Source organism: Capricornis sumatraensis, chromosome 1 (genome assembly GCF_032405125.1).
Source record: "Capricornis sumatraensis isolate serow.1 chromosome 1, serow.2, whole genome shotgun sequence".
Lineage (NCBI taxonomy): Eukaryota > Metazoa > Chordata > Mammalia > Artiodactyla > Bovidae > Capricornis > Capricornis sumatraensis.
Genome location: NC_091069.1, coordinates 84,699,005 through 84,716,172, shown reverse-complemented (window position 1 = coordinate 84,716,172; position 17,168 = coordinate 84,699,005). Strand labels below are relative to the sequence as shown.

The window sequence follows — 17,168 nt, the reverse complement described above, 5'->3', positions numbered from 1 at the left end:
CAGTAGTGCAACAACTTTGCTATATAATACAGTTACTAAATTAGTACAGAACTTAAATACATGCAATGCTAACTTAAAAAGAGAAGCAGAAAATAACAACTGGCATTTATAAACATTATGATTTATCTTCTCCATCCTCTCTATAAAGGTCAGGCTGAGTACTATAACATGATCATGTTAAGAATTTTTCTTTTAACATTCTTAACATGTTAAGAATTTTTCTGCCAAAGCTAAAGACTCTCTTTGTATGCCGTTATTCAGGTGGATTACCTTAAAATAAGCATTAAATTTAAGAAGAAAGTTCCCACTTCAGTCCTGAGCATTCATTAAGTTACTTTCTTCTCATTATTAAGCAGGAAAGGGAAAAAAAAATGAAACATAAAATCTGTAACTTTGGTTAAGTAATTTCATTAAGATTGATTTTGTTTTTAAGTCTCATTTTTTATTCCTCTGTAGACTATTAACATCTCAAATGTTTGCACAGCATTTTGCTTCCGAGATTACACTTAATATTTTATCATATATCTGGAAAGCAGTATATAAAAAATTAACAAAAAAGAATCATGAAAAGAATATTTTAGAAATCTTTAAATAAATGATAAACTTAATCTGCTATGTACACCTAGTCTCTCCTGAATTTCAGTTACTCCAAGGAGACTGGATTCTGCCTTGATGTTTAGAAAAGTGGCAGACACTCTTAAAAAGCTGCCCATAAATTTAATGAGAAGAGGTATTAATACTATCACTGGTCCAAAATTCTATTTTAAGACTGTAGCATTTATCCTAATAAATATATCTGCAAAAAGCCCCTCAAAAATTGCAAAGCAAAAAGAAAAAGGGAAAAAAAAACCATTAAAAACATTTAAACAGAAAACGGTACAGAACTAAGTTTCTCCTAAAGTAATTTTGAAAATATTTAATCTCAGCAACACAGATTTATTTATTTTGAATTTTAGAATTACTTACCTTTTTATCTCCCCAAAGGCTTATAAAATTTTACTAACTAGCTTTTGTAGTCAGTGCCAACAAATCAGAAAGACTAAAACATTTATTTTCAGTGTTAAGATTCCAAGATTATACTACTTACAAGTTCATGATGTGGTTCTGTCTCCTTCCTTAAGGGTGGGTCAAATTTTACTTGGCCAACTAAAAAAGATAAAAAGTAAAGCTGTGATCTGTTTCAACATTCTTAATAATAATTTAAAAGGTTACTCCATAGGAAAACAAATTTAATCCTACCATCTCCTACAGATTGATTAACACCCAAAGATTTAAATAAACAATCTGTTAGCTGGAAGAAATCTAAGAAAGTCTAAGCTGTTAACCCAAAGATGATTAGCAAAATTATGTCAGGATCGAACCTGCTACTTCATTGTGACCCAGCATTAAATACAGACAATCTTAACTTAGGACTTTATAGACAGACAGCAATTCAGGCAGAGTATTTCTGAAAGCCAGCCTGCAAGGTGGTCTCTGATAAGTCCTGCCTCCTGACCTTCAAAAACTTGTGTAGTCCCTTCCTACATCCTGGGGTGGCCTATGTGATGAGAGGAAGATGGCACAGTGGTAGCATACAGCTTCTGAGATAAGGCTTCTGTCCTGGGTGCTCTCTCTACTGGATCACTTGGCTCTGAAGGAAGTCATGTTGAGCAGCACTATGGAGAGGCTACACTGCAAGGAAATGAAGTCTTAGGCTAACAATATGTGAGTAACCCTGGAAGCAAACTGCCACCCTAGTTTAGCCTTTGGGAAACTGCAGCCCCTGCTGACACTCTGATTGTAGCTTCATGACAGACCCTGACCTAGAACCACCCAGCCAAGCTGTCCGGGATTCCTGAATATGTATGAGATAATAAATGTTTATTGCTTTAAGTTGCTACATTTTGGGGGTAATTTGTTAAACAACAATAAACAACTAGCACACTTCTACCGCGAAAGTATAACCTAAATATGAGAGCTGACACAAACTGACTATACTCCATTCACCTTTCCCCCTGCCATTCTAATTTAATGAATGATTCACTACCTTTATCTTTAATTTCTGTATCTCATTGTCATTATCTGCTTTTATAACCTGGTACAGCATTTGAGACCACAGATTTAATTTCTGTATCTCATTGTCATTATCTGCTTTTATAACCTGGTACAGCATTTGAGACCACAGAGATAAAAGCAGGGGCACAAATATAAAACATGATGAAGCAGCAAAACCGAGAGTCACAGAGTATTACAGCTCAACTAGCGAGAACTTGAGTTTCAGCCAAAACGACACTTCTCAATCAAGGCAGGGAAACGAGTGAGATTTCAAAGCACACTCATTTTGTAACTGTTTTGATTTTAGCTTAGGATGTATGATTACTGTGAATGTTAATAACAATGAAAGGAGATCATGAGATTTGAATATTTAGCAACAGGAAGCACAAGGAAAGAAAGTTGAGAAACAGCCCTACAAAATACACAGTTGTATGTGAAGTATGTATATGCTTTATAGCTGTTATGAACTAGATATCAAATTCTGGCTCTTGGAGATAAGTAGGCTCTTCAATAATGGGTTCCTCATGCCTGTTCACATATGATCACACATCAAAGATTACAAAATAGTTTTTAGTAAGATATTAATACATGTATATACATACATACACATATATATACACATACATATATATATATATGTATCTCACCTTGACAGAGGCCTACTGAACAACTCTCACCTACACCTGTCACCAAATAGCAAAATTACATCTCTAATAAAGTTACTCGAGGACAGTTTCATGCATTACCTGCCTTGTTATCGTCACATGTGAAATGCCTGTTTCCACTGGACCACATAATTACTGAGCACAGGGGCACAGTGATGCTTTCTTTTTAAAAATTTTTATTTATTTTAATTGGAGGCTATTTACTTTACAATATTGTGGTGGTTTTTGCCATACACTGACATGAATCAGCCATGGGTGTACATGTGTTCCCCATCCTGAACCCCCCTCCCACCTCCCTCCCCACCCCATCCCTCAGGGTCATCCCAGTGCACCAGCCCTGAGCACCCTGTCCTCATGCATCGAACCTGGACTGGTGATCTGTTGCACATATGATAATACATGTTTCAATGCTATTCTCTCAAATCATCCCACCCTCACCTTCTCTCAGAGAGTCCAAAAGTCTGTTCTTTACATCTGTGTCTCTTTTGCTGTCTTGCATATAGGGTCATCGTTACCATCTTTCTAAATTCCATACATATGCATTAATATACTGTATTGGTGTTTTCTTTCTGACTTACTTCACTCTGTATAATCGGCTCCAGTTTCATCCACCTCATTAGAACAGACTCAAATGCCTTCTTTTTAATAGCTGAGGAACATTCCATTGTGTATATGTACCAAAGCTTCCTTATCCATTCATCTGCTGATGGACATCTAGGTTGCTTTCATGTCCTGGGTATTATAAACAGTGCTGCGATGAACATTGTGGTACACGTGTCTCTTTCAATTCTGGTTTCCTCAGTGTGTATGCCCGGCTGTGGGATTGCTGGGTCATATGGCAGTTCTATTTCCTGTTTTTTAAGGAATCTCCACACTGTTCTCCATAGTGGCTGTACTAGTTTGCGTTCCCACCAACAGTGTAAGAGGGTCCCCTTTTCTCCGCACCCTCTCCAGCATTTATTGTTTGTAAACTTGATAGCAGCCATTCTGTCTGGCGTGAGATGGTACCTCATTGTGGTTTTGATTTGCATTTCTCTGATAATGAGTGATGTTGAGCATCTTTTCATGTGTTTGTTAGCCATCTGTATGTCTTCTTTGGAGAAATGTCTATTTGGTTCTTTGGCCCATTTTTTGATTGGGCTGTTTATTATTCTGGAATTGAGCTGCAGGAGTTGCTTTTATATTTTTGAGATTAATTCTTGGTCAGCTGCTTCATTTGCTATTATTTTCTCCCATTCTGAAGGCTGTCTTTTTACCTTGCTTATAGTCTCCTTCATTGTGCAAAAGCTTTTAAGTTTAATTAGGTCCCATTTGTTTATTTTTGCTTTTATTTCCATTACTCTGGGAGGTGGGTCATAGAGGATCCTGTTGTGATTTATGTCAGTGTTTTGCCGATATTTTCCTCTAGGAGTTTTATAGTTTCTGGTCTCACATTTAGATCTTTAATCCATTTTGAGTTTATTTTTGTGTATGGTGTTAGAAAGTGTTCTAGTTTCATTCTTTTACACGTGGTTGACCAGTTTTCCCAGCACCACTTGTTAAAGAGATTGTCTTTTCTCCATTGCATATTCTTGCCTCCTTTGTCAAAGATAAGGTGCATGGATTTAAGCGATGCTGTGTTAAGACTAACTTTCATAACAAGGACAGAACCCCAACTGTCACAGGTATTCAACACCCTTATACTCTGTGGGAATGCATTCCCAGGAGTCCCAAAGTTCCTCTGGAGATTCATTCTTCACACCTTACATTGGTATCACTCTTCTGTTCTCTCCAACTTCCCTAAAGTTATGATAGTTTCTGCCACAGGACCTTCCAGCTTCTGTTCAAATAACTGCTGGACAATCACCCTAGACTGCAGTGCTATTTATGATGTTCTTAATAATGTTGAAAATTCCTACTTATCTGTAACCATCTATTGGTCTTGATCTCTGTTTCTGCTACTATCTCCTTGAAGATATGTCAAGTTACAAACCATAAATTTATGTTTTACTATCCAGATGAAAGGGCTTCCCTAGTGGCTCAGTGGTAAAGGATCTGCGTGTGACACAGGGGATCTGGGTTCAATCCCTGGGCTGGGAAGGTCCCCTGGAAGAGAGCATGGCAACCCACTCTAGTACTCTTGCTTAGAGAATCCTGTGGACAGAGGAGCCTGGTGGACTGCAATCCATAGGGTCACACAGAGTTGGACACAACTGAACTGACTAAGCAGCAGCATCCAGATGAAAACTCCCTCTTAGTTCTTTGAAACAGCTCTGACACGATCATTTGCTGATCCATCACTACTACTAGGGTCAAAACTGATCCTACTATGGCAGACAAGAAGAGCCCCAGAATTACTTCTTCTCAAAGCAAGTCTTTGCTTACCATATTTAACTGAAGGCAGAGGGGACTTTCTAAAAGGGAAAAAGTAATAACTTTCCTGAAAGTGAGTCAGTTTTTACATATATTGCCTTAACACCATTTAGCTTAATAAACAGAAAACCTCAGTTACATCAAGAGACATCACGTAATTGTAAACAGAAAACATTATTAAAGGAACAAAGATATACAACTACTCAAATAAGTTATTTTTCAAAGCCTGTCTTTATCATCAACAGCATGACTGCCTATTCTTTATAACATCTCATATAAAATCATAAAACATCTTAAGAAAGCATGTATTAGAACATTGTATATGATTTTAAAGCCTCAAATATCAAACCCACAAGTTGTAAGAAGTGGTGATTTTAATCCTGTTGCTACCTCAACATACTAGAGGGACATGACACCTTTCTTACTGGCAAATGGGGAGAAAAGGTCTATCACATATCACCTGCTCCCACCAAAAACGGGGCATACCAGAATCTCAAAAAAACTAGCGTTAACAGTATTTAGCTAAATAGAATATATATGCATATGTAGTTAGGAGCTGATAATCACCGATACAAACTACTAAAGAAGGACCCAGAGGTAACTGTACTTTGCAATAAAGGGCCTGACAATACAACTTAAAAATATAACTGGATAACATAATAGAAAATACTTCAGATTTTCAATAGTACTGAACACATAAGGTTTTCTGAATCAACTACAAATTCATCTCTAATCACCTTCTGTATTATTAAAGAAATGACAGAGACATATTGTAACTACTTTCACATATTACAAAATAATGGAGGACTTCTCTGGTGGTCCAATACTTAAGAATCCACCTGTCATACAGAGGATATGGGTTTGATCCTTGGCCTGGAGAGATTCCACATGCCACCAAGCTACTAAGACCTTGCACCACAACTACTGAGCCCGCATGCTCTAGAACCCATGCTCTGCAACAAGAGAAGTCACCGCAACGAGACGCCCACGTACCACAACTGCAGTAGCCCCCACTTGCCACCAACCAGAGAAACCCCACATGTAGCAATGAAGACCCAGCACAGTCAAAAATAAAACAAATGAATTTTTTAAAGTTTAAAAAATAAATGGGGGACTTTCCTGGTGGTCCAGTGGTTGAGAATCCACTTTGCAATGAAGGGGACGTGGGTTCCGTCCCTGGTCCAGGAAGATCCCACATGCCGCGGGTCAACGAAGCCCGCATGCCACAACAAAGACCCAGCAGAGCCAAAGTAAAATAATAATAATAAATAAAATAAATTAAAATAACAGGCTTTTTTTTTTAATGGGGAATACTTGCATGCTAAGTTTGTCATTTTAAAAAAAACACTTTTGAGGAGAAATTAGCAAATTTAAACCACGTGGCTTTAGTGGGAGCTATAAAGGTAATTTAACATGATCACAAAACTGCCTATAGGCAAAGTATAAATCCCAGTCCTGGGCTTTTTGCCAAGTAGATTGTGCTTATCTTTCAAGAATTTCCATCTTATATGAGCATTTCTAGGTAGCACCAGCACCAAAATCTGCCAAGAACTTAATATACAGTGTAAGGTCCAGCCACCATTCCAAAAGAAGGTTCACGAAGGACTTCCAGGGTGAAGGTCACACAGGTGTGCCGAGGTGGTTTCTGTGGAGCCAAAGACCTCTGGCCTGGAAGCTGAGAGATCTTGGGCTTGTTATTAATCAGCTGTATGACTCCACCCCACAGGCATATTCATCTGTGCATTTCTTTTTTATTTTCTATTAAATAGTGATAGAGTCTGTCCCTGCTTGCCTTACTTAGCTTTTAAGCTTGCAGTCCTCTCCTCTTCTGGGCCATCAGCTTCTATATAACCTGGGAGCTTGTCAGAAGCAGAGAACCTCAGATTTCACCTCAGAACTACTGAATCAGAAAGGGCATTTTAGCAAGCTCTCTAGGCAAGTGCTACTAACAAGGAAGTTTAGGGAGCACTGCCTTGATTCCTTCTATCCTGCCTACTCTAGGAATTTTACTCCTCTTCCCAAACAATAACAACATAAATACACATCCCCAGCCACCGCCAGAAAGCTCTCAGGAGCAAGAAAACAAAATTCTTGCTGCCTTAATTAAACTCTACCTTTCAAAGCATCTAAAACATAAAAGCTATTTGGAAGAAAATGGAGCAAAAATAATGGCAACTAAATTACAACTTGAAATCTTATTTTTCATTGTTAAATTACAAACTCTATACAATATATACTTACAGTTTATCTCCGAGCGTGTTTTTTCCTCTCTCACATTCCTACTCGTTGAGTGAATCCTATGTGGGACAGCAACAAGAGGCTAGGCAAGAACAAAGTCAAGGACAAGTCACTGTCTTGTCCACAGAATTACCCACATAAGAAAGAAAGCTCACTTTACATAAAAATGGGAACAAAATACAACTTTATTATTAGTATTTTTAAATGGCAACCACAAACTGAAAACTCTTTTCTCTTCAAATTGGGAGCTTAAGATTATAGATAAACATTATCCACAGCAGGTTCCCAATAAGTTTTCTTATGAAAATGTTAGTTGCTTAGCTGTATGCAACTCTTTGCGGTCCCATGGACTGTAGCCTGTCAGGCTCCTCTGTCCATGGGATTCTATAGGCAAGAAAACTGGAGTGGATAGCCATCCTCTTCTCCAGGTGATCTTCCCAACCCAGGGATTGAACTCAGGTCTCACTCATTGCAGGCATATTCTTATAAGTGAATATAGGAGTGTTCTTATGAGTTGAACATAAGTAAATATTCAAAAATGAATATTTTGACAATACAATAGGTGTTCAAAAGCTGCAGCAAGCTTTCTCTGTTTCAGAGGAGAAAACTGTAATTAAAAAAAAAAATCTGCCTCAACTTCTTATATCAAGGATAAAATAAATGAAATGAAATAATGCTAAAGGCATTAATGATTTATGGTCTTCTTACCTAGTAAACACAACATCTCCCCCACCTTAATCTTAATGTTTTTTCTTGTAGAAGCAGCACTTTATTTTCTTTCCTTTTACTTTATTAAAATCTCTCTATGTGTACTGACATATTGAGAGAGAGGTATCCTGGGGGAAGCGGAAGTGGGGGTGAGTTCTTCTTGCTGTTAATACTAACACATGGACATTCTCCAATCTTTATGGAGTAAAAATGTCTCTATCTGAAAGGCTTCTGCAATTTCATTCTATATACCCTATGCCAGTATCTATTTCACGTACCAAATAGGTTTTTCTCCCTGTGTGTGAAACATTATCTTTGAAGTTATTAGCTGTGAAGAAGATACACTCTTACATCTATCTTTTTGGAAAATGTAATTTGTAAACACTTGAGCTCGAATTCTTAAGACTCTATAAGGCAAATCAAGAACAGGACCCAAGTTAACTATTCTCAGTGTAGACATCTCTCAGGAAATAAAGATACATGAATCTGAGAGACCCAAATATTAAAACACCAGTGGGTAATAAAACAGAAGCAAAAATAACTTTAAAAAGTAAGTATTTAAACTTCAAACATACACAGTGAGTTGTAGTTTACAAAGTGCTTTCATATACCTCAGCCCATTCTGTTCTCAAACTTGTGAAACAAATCTTTATCTTCATTTTATAGATGAGGACATTCAGCTAGTTAGCTGCAGAATGAGAAAAACTCTGGACTTTTGATAACAGTATTTGGAACAAAAACAAGCAAAAATAGGCATCATGTTAGATTAGTAATACATATTGCTGTTATCAGCAAACATGGATGAAATCTGCCCTTTCTACGAGAATCGTTTTACTTTCCCAGCTTCAAAGGTATAAAGTTACTAAATCTTACAATGTTGTGCCTAGTAAATGGGTTAACATATAGAAGAAAATACTACCAAGTAAAAACCAGAATCACAATTACATCAACATGCAGGACTTCTACAATAGAAATTACACGGGAACCCTAAAGGAAAAGTGGACTTTCTTCCACTGTGAATAATCTATAATAAATAAAAGAAAAACTAAAGTAGAACTAGTACACGTGCTAAATATTTTCAACAGAATTCAGTTTCCACAATATATATACAGTATCAGCAACTGCTGAAATACTAAGCACATTCACTAGCAATTACAAATTATTTGCATATAAGATGACTGTTTGATATTACCTTTTATGCATAACATATACTGCCGTATATATGTATAAATTATTATAAATTTCTCTGGGGAAAGTATGATCAAAAAGAAAAATAAAAAGATCTTAAACTGTGGTCAAAAGAAAAGCTACCCCCATCCTTAACCTATGATTATAATACCAATAACACAGTCTTGATAAGGAGAAAATTTCTTTCTCTGCCATATGAGAAAATTTCAGAAGAGTCTTTATTCTACAGCTTGCTTCTACATTTGGTTTATTATTTCTCCTCTTTAAACACATTTTAAAGGACTTTATAATCCAGCACAAATAAACAGGATGAAGTGAGAGACAACAGCGCAGCATCTAATGCGCTGAGAGAGTACAGGCGGTCCATGTCCTGAATCTTGATATGCATGAATTTCAGTTACTAGAATATAGTTATATTATACTAGTCCTCTATAACATGATTCAAATTTTAGTCACCAATATATCAATTGTATATTATGAATTATTAATTATATGTTATTCAGTATATTAGTATCTTATCAACATTCAGTATGCTGCTAAGTCTGCTAAGTCACTTCAGTCGTGTCCGACTCTGTGCGACCCCACAGACGGTAGCCCACCAGGCTCCTCTGTCCCTGGGATTCTCCAGGCAAGAACACTGGAGTGGGGTGCCATTTCCTTCTCCAATGCATGAAAGTGAAAAGTGAAAGTGAAGTCGCTCAGTCGTGTCCAACTCTCAGCGACCCCACGGACTGCAGCCCACCAGGCTCCTCCGTCCATGGGACTTTCCAGGCAAGAGTCCTGAAGTGGGGTGCCATTGCCTTCTCCAACATTCGGTATATTGATTGTAACTGCATAAGATAGACACTTCACTGTGAACTCTTCAGTCCACAGACGACTATAGATTTGTGTGTGCGTGTTAGTCACAGTCGTGTCCAACTCTTTGTGACTCCATGGACTGTAGCCCACCACGGTCCTCTATCCATGGGATTCTCCAGGCAAGAATACTCGAGTGGATTGCTATTCCCTTCTCCAGGGGATCGCTCCTCCTGACCCAGAGATTGAACCTGGGCCTCCCGCATTGCAAGCAGACTACTTACTGGCTGAGCCACCAGGCAAGATGATTTACAGTCTATTTATAATAACAGATGTACATCATGATCGGTGGCTAATCACATCACTACTTTCAAAGTACATCTGTGACTGATCCCGGAGCATCTGTTATTGAAGTCATGCACAGACAGCAAAGTGTGTAGCTGTGTTGTTTCCCTGTCTCCCAAGGATAATATACTCATGTGACATTTTTACAAAAACTCATTAACTGAAAGAAGGAATTAGCCAACAAAGATAAAACTGCTGCAAAGAAATAGAAAGTGACCACTCTGGATTAATGTTGGAAATGAAATTACGAGATAAGACAGATGATAGTGAGAATGCTGACACTGCTGCTGTTCAGGAGACTGCAGACATACAGCCATGGTAACTTGGTGAGGATGGTAACATGTAACTTGGTGAGGATGAACCTGACACAAGTGAAGAAAGAAGTTCTGGTAAAAAGGATGAAGGTGCCCTAGAAGAAGGGGCACTAGCAAAAAACTTCACATCACAGGAATACTGAGATCATTTCATACCTTGAAAGTTCAAAGGATAAAATGCTAGAGGCGCTCTAAACGTAGGAAAATGACATTTACCAAAGCATAAAAATACCTGCTCTGTGTCATGAAGTTAAATGGCAAGGAGAAGGCAGACACTGTGCAGTCTACTCAATAAACAGACTACTTGATAGTGAAATAATCCACCAAAGTGGTTTTGTTATTTAAACAAAGAAAGGAAACAATTCTCATAGGTTCTAATATATCACAGTGTACTAAATATTAGTTTTACTATTTTTCACTTCTCTATACTTTTAAAACTGACAATAAGAGAGATTTTAAACTTCTGACAAAAATTTTTTAAGATCACGAAACAATTATAATTTTCTTTATGGACAATTTAGATTGCTTTGCAGGATTTCAGCTCACTTGATCATTTTTACAGTCCTTTACTACCATCCAAATCAAGGCAACACCTATATATTAAATTAAAGAAGAATTTATAAAGCGAAAGAACAAAACCCAATTTCTCCCTAGTATAAAGTCAATAATATTTAATAATTTTTAAGTTTTTAAAATTTCCAAATGCCTTTCCAGACCTTTAAACAAAAGGACAGTGGCTTATCTACAGTTGTATAAATATAAGTTAGAACAGTGGTGAATTGATAGAAAGGTTCTCTGACCTAAGATAAGCTGAGACCATCTTTCTGACCACCAAGAGCCATAGTTTCTTCACTATCATCACTGAAATTTACACCATTTTAAGTACCTTCTAAAAGCCAGTCAAGTTCAAGACTATCCACCTCAGCTACATACTCAGTAACAGAATCCCGACATGTAACATATATGAGTTGATCTTTGGTGTCACAATTATTAGCTGAGTTAGGAATGTTAAATATGCAAACCAAAGTGAAAGCTTCCTTTTATATCTATTCTCCCATCACACTAGGGTTAATTAATTCTCTAATTACACAGGATAAACATAGCAGACAATTAGGGTATTAGTCACCAACAAAGTCAACCCTATACTTTCCACTAACCACTAATAACTCATGAAGTACTGTACATGGATTCTTTTTGAGAAGAAAACAGAACAGAAATTTTGTGTATATTCTAACATCTTGTATAGGTGGTTCCCATTTGTGTTCTCTTTTACAATGGGTTATTTATTTGGCAACTTCATCTAAAATGACTACTTTAAAGTAACTAGAGTAATTTCAAGAAGTGGATTAGATGATTCTGCCTTTACTACTGGACTTCCCTGCCTGCAATGCACCCTTTACCTTTAATCTTTTCAGAAAATAGTCTTCTAAAGTAGTCAACAGAAAAAACTCAGCTCATGACTTCTCTAGGATAGGCAAAATCAAGGGGTATTTCTTCCCTCAAGAGTTTATTTAAATTAGACCCAGACCTTAAGCAAACTGATTCCAAGATGTATATACTTATATACACATACATTACATATACCACTTGGTAAAAACGGTAAAAACAGTTCCTACCTCAGGATCATCATCATCAAAATCATGGTAAGTGGAATGATCTGGATTATTCACTTTATCCAACAGTTCAATTGCCAAAGACCGTGTCAAAGGCTGTGTGACAAATGGGTGCTATAAAAATAAAACAACAGAGTACTTATTAGAAGTCTTGATTAAGTGACATCTTACCTTTTGAAAAAAAGACATTGTTCAGGGCAAAAATAATACCTGCAGTAACTTTTCAGCAGTAGGTCTTTTCTTTGGATTTTTGGTAAGTGCCATTTTCACAAAATGATGAAAGCTATTTGACCTAAGAAATTTTGAAAATCAGATTTTAAAATTTCAATTCTGTTTTTTGCTCATGACTGTAAAAGTAAATAGCACAAAAATACTTACCACTTCATCTTATCCTTTAGTTTAGGAGGCTGAAAATTGCTTTTTGTCATTAGAAATAATGCTCTGAAAAATCAACAATCATTACACAGCATTTTAAGACTGTATACTTTAGTATAAAACATCAATTCTACTACTACTATTCCCAAATAAGGTGAAGCAAAACTAAGAATGCTCTTTGGTCATGACATGAGAAACAGTACTGGGAGGGGGATGGGACCTTCATTTAAGCACAGCATTCTTCAGGTACGATACACTGACCTCATCGGGTGCAAGTCAAACATGGGCGGCTGCAGCTCGGCAAGTTCTATGGCAGTGATCCCCACGGCCCAGAGATCACACAGCTGATTGTACCCCCCTTTCCTCTCAACAGCTGCGACTTCTGGAGCCATCCTGAAGGAAATATTCCAGAAAAGAAAAAACTGTTCACTGTATTTTAATCTTCTTATTCCCACCAGACACATGGAACCATCACTGTATAAGCTTAGGCCTACTTAGACCTTGACATCTGAAAAATAAGTATGTAGCACTTAAGGTGGCTCGTATTTCCCAAGATTGCAACATCTCATAAGATGAGATTGCACCCTCCCCATCCCAAGCCCCTACTGCTTTCTCATCTGTTACTTTGCTAAGTTAGCTATTTAGTATACAGGTTTATAACAATTTACAAATGTCATATAGCAACATGTACTAAATTTGTCCAAACCCCAATCTTTCCTCTGTATATGCAAACTTCTATAGAGAAATAACATACTGTAATAAATGATTTATCATTTTTAGCTCTTCCTTTTTACATCAATAACTGTCATCTGGTCTCTGTTTTCGCTTGACCAAAACTATTTATCAGGGCACCAAGAATCTTGACTTAGTACCTAACTAGGATGTACTGTCAACTTGGTATGTAGAAAGGTAGAAAAATGAGTGTCTGCTCTTTTTAAAGAAATGTATTTACTAAGAGGAAAGTTACCTAAATTCAGTAAATTTTTTGTTTCTTTCAACTTTATTGTAGCCTTATTCTAGCTCTATAAATCTATATTTTATTAAATACTTACATTGATTTTCAAATATAAAAAATTTCAAATCCTAAGCAGTAGTTCTAAAAATAACTACATGAGATAAACACTTCAACTTTTCCATATCAAAAGTACGATTTAAAAAAAAAAGTATGATTTAACTAGGCAGCCTTACAAGAATGTTTATTTTCCCAGGATTATTTCAGGAAAGTCAAGCAAGTCAGTCAAGTTAACAAAACAAGCAATAAAACTCCTAATTTTCTAAACCCTTGATCTTAAGATGGTTTTTAACTTTAAAGTAGCTCTTATGACTATGCAAATTATCTTAAGAAAAGTGGATTTTTAAGGACGATGGTTATAACTTTATTGATAGCTGTGGAGATGCCCTATAGAGGATGAAGATACACACAGGCAGCACCTTAACGAGCTCACAGGTGATGCTCCCTCTTCCTCTACAAAAATATGAGTGGCAGATTCCACCCTGTGCACTTCTACTCCTGCCAATTAGGTTGCATCCTTACCACAGCCAACTGAGTCATCTGTGAACCTGTTTGTTACATTTGTTACTAAATATTACAAAAACTAATTTATTATGAAGGTAAAAAGAATAAGTTGTCATGAAAATGAAAATGTATGCTTTAGAAAAGATTCTTGAAGACAAGTTTCTAAAGACGAAAAACCGAAAAAATCTGGCAAACCAGGTTGAGAACAGGACAGCTATAAGGGATTAGGAAGGCTACAGACTGCATGATTCCATTTGCATGACACTGGGGGAAAAGGCAAAACTATAGAGACAAAAGTCAGATCAGGTGCTGCCAGAGGCTAGGGATGGGCAAAAATAATTTATGAAAAGGCGACAAAAGGAAACTTTCCTGGGTGATGGAAACCTATGTTTCACAGTGATTGTGGTGGCATTTTTCACAGCCACAGAGTTTCATTTATACCTCAACAGACCTGACTGGCTAGGCTCTCACTAGACTTTAGAGAAACACAAACTAAAAAGCATGGTTCATTTGCATGCATCTAACTAGTTATCTGCACAAAGAAAAGGCCTTGATCCTATATCAGAAGACTGTCCTCTGCCAAAAAAAACGTACACTCACCTTAAATTAAAATAAAATGTTTAAGGTACATGTGTAGTGCATTAATTTTGAGATTTGCCAATATCACAGACTTCTTCTGATTAACTGGAATGACTGTCCACCTTGGTGACAGTGAATGAGAGATTCCGTAAATATCCTACATCCCTAGAGCTTAGGTGGGAAAGACGTGACATGAGAGAGAGTTGAAGAGTCAGAGGAGAATCATGTTAGATCCTGGAGACTGAATGAGAGCTCCTCCAGATGTTTAAAATCAAACTGAGGAGACAGAGTTCCTAAAAAGAGCTGTAACAGATAACTCTTTAATCTCTTATTCCTCTCGGAAATCAACCCCAAATAATGGTAACAAAAAGAGAATTATAAACATACCATCTTTGACAAATCTAGAACATATATTTGGACAGAAGTCAAATAATAGTAAATGATGTGGCAAATAGGAGGAAGAACAAATCTAAGAGCGTGTGGAGGAAAAGACTAGCGAGCGAGCCAAGAATCCCAGAAATAAGTAAAATTTAATGCAAGGCAATTATCACTTTATTGATGACTAGGTTCCTTCCAAATAGTTGGTTCAAAAACTTTTGAGCCAGAGAATACTGTAATAAAATGTTGAAAAATGTGTCAGAATACAGGCTGATCTATGAAAATACACGTTATATGTGTAGGACCAAGAGTTGAGGGTTTTGGGGGACAAAACTGGAACTATCAGGTTTGTATCAGGTTTTCCAAAAGCCACATCAATCTTTAATGCCTTTTCCACTTAGTGAAAAATAACATGGTAGAATATTCAATGATTATGTAATTCATCCACAGTGTATATGCCTAAATTACTTGGCCTGTTGATGACCTCCTTAATCTGTTTTAGACCATTCAGTCTATTTTTAAATAAACACTGCATACAATAATGATAGAAAAACAGAAAGTTAGATTATCAGTCAAAATAAAATTACCAATATGGTGTACCAATGAAAGACTTCCGTTTGGCAATCGTAGCTGTTATCTGAGCAGACACCCCAAAATCAGCTATTAAAAAAAAGAGAGAAACATAAGAAAATAAAACTGAAAGTAAAATGAAAAAATTTCAATAATTATTTTAATTAATTTCATAGAAATGAGACATTCTCAAACATCACTCTAAAATCTTTAATTTAAGTGGACTAGCATTAAAATCCAATCAGTCCATTCTAAAGGAGATCAGTCCTGGGTGTTCTTTGGAAGGAATGATGCTAAAGCTGAAACTCCAGTACTTTGGCCACCTCATGTGAAGAGCTGACTCATTGGAAAAAGCTCTGATGCTGGGAGGGATTGGGGGCAGGAGGAGAAGGGGACGACAGGATGAGATGGCTGGATGGCATCACGGACTTGATGGACGTGAGTCTGAGTGAACTCCAGGAGTTGGTGATGGACAGGGAGGCCTGGCGTGCTGCAATTCACGGGGTCGCAAAGAGTCAGACATGACTGAGCGACTGAACTGAACTGAGCATTAAAATATCACAAAATATGGTACATGATAGCCATGTGGATTCCCATACATCCCCATGTGAATCAAACGACAACAAAAGTCAAGATCAATAATTTTGATGAAGAACCAACTGAGAGACTCTAACCTGACAGACTTAATGTTATAATTTCTAATTCCCAGGACCTGAAATTCAAGGAAAGTCGCTGGAAGGGACCTTAAGTAGGAATTCCATTCATTTCCTGCCATACACATTACAGCTGACATTAAAAAAAAAAAAAAGGAATCTCTACTGGCAAATCTATCACGAAATGACATTGAAACAGACTTTTTCTAAAAATCTTACCTTGGCAATACATTCTAATACCAATGTCAATCACTATCAAGAAATTTATCTTTGTGTCAGTTTATTTTTATGTTGCTATTTAAGTATGTTGAATTCTGTATTTTCTAGTTTTTTAACAAATGATTTATAAATCTTTACAAACTAAGATATATATAGGTCTCTCAGGCACATAATATTGACACAAAACATTAAATTGCAGATGGAAACTGTTCTCTAAGCCATCAATAGTTAGATAGCCACTTTTCTCATATATAGAGGTGACTTAGGAAATTTTTTATGCAAATTATTGTACTTTTAAATTTGCTTAGTCCTATTATAGGCTATAGATCAAAATAGTTTTATCTTATTTTTAGAAAATAAATATTTGAATTTTGATTTTATAGTGGCATGTAGTTCAAAATAATTGTTTCAAACCTAACAGACACAATTTTATAAAGTTACTATATTGTACATGTTTTCTATCTTAAACTTTCAAATTAAGTTATAATTTAGGTTTTGAACTGCTTTAATCATAAGGTGACAACCAAAAGTTACAAAATAAGCGCCCATTTAGCATCTAAATCGCATTCTTATGTAAGTTAATACTGTGCTTTATTTTAAAAGCTTACGTAAGTAGGTAGGATTTT

At 36.5% G+C, this 17,168-nt stretch overlaps 1 protein-coding gene across 4 annotated transcripts in view; it reads right to left on the bottom strand.

Annotated features, from left to right (window-relative positions):
• MAP4K3 (mitogen-activated protein kinase kinase kinase kinase 3) overlaps positions 1 to 17,168 on the bottom strand; it is a 187,361-nt gene that overhangs the window by 54,960 nt on the left and 115,233 nt on the right. For all 4 annotated transcript variants that reach the window (XM_068976745.1, XM_068976738.1, XM_068976754.1 and 1 more), the window contains exons 8-14: positions 15,688 to 15,760; positions 12,889 to 13,020; positions 12,631 to 12,693; positions 12,463 to 12,544; positions 12,256 to 12,366; positions 7,293 to 7,371; positions 1,088 to 1,146 (exon numbers count right to left, since the gene is read on the bottom strand). In XM_068976745.1, the coding sequence (XP_068832846.1) occupies positions 1,088 to 1,146; positions 7,293 to 7,371; positions 12,256 to 12,366; positions 12,463 to 12,544; positions 12,631 to 12,693; positions 12,889 to 13,020; positions 15,688 to 15,760 (599 nt within the window). The remainder of the gene's footprint in view (positions 1 to 1,087; positions 1,147 to 7,292; positions 7,372 to 12,255; positions 12,367 to 12,462; positions 12,545 to 12,630; positions 12,694 to 12,888; positions 13,021 to 15,687; positions 15,761 to 17,168) is intronic.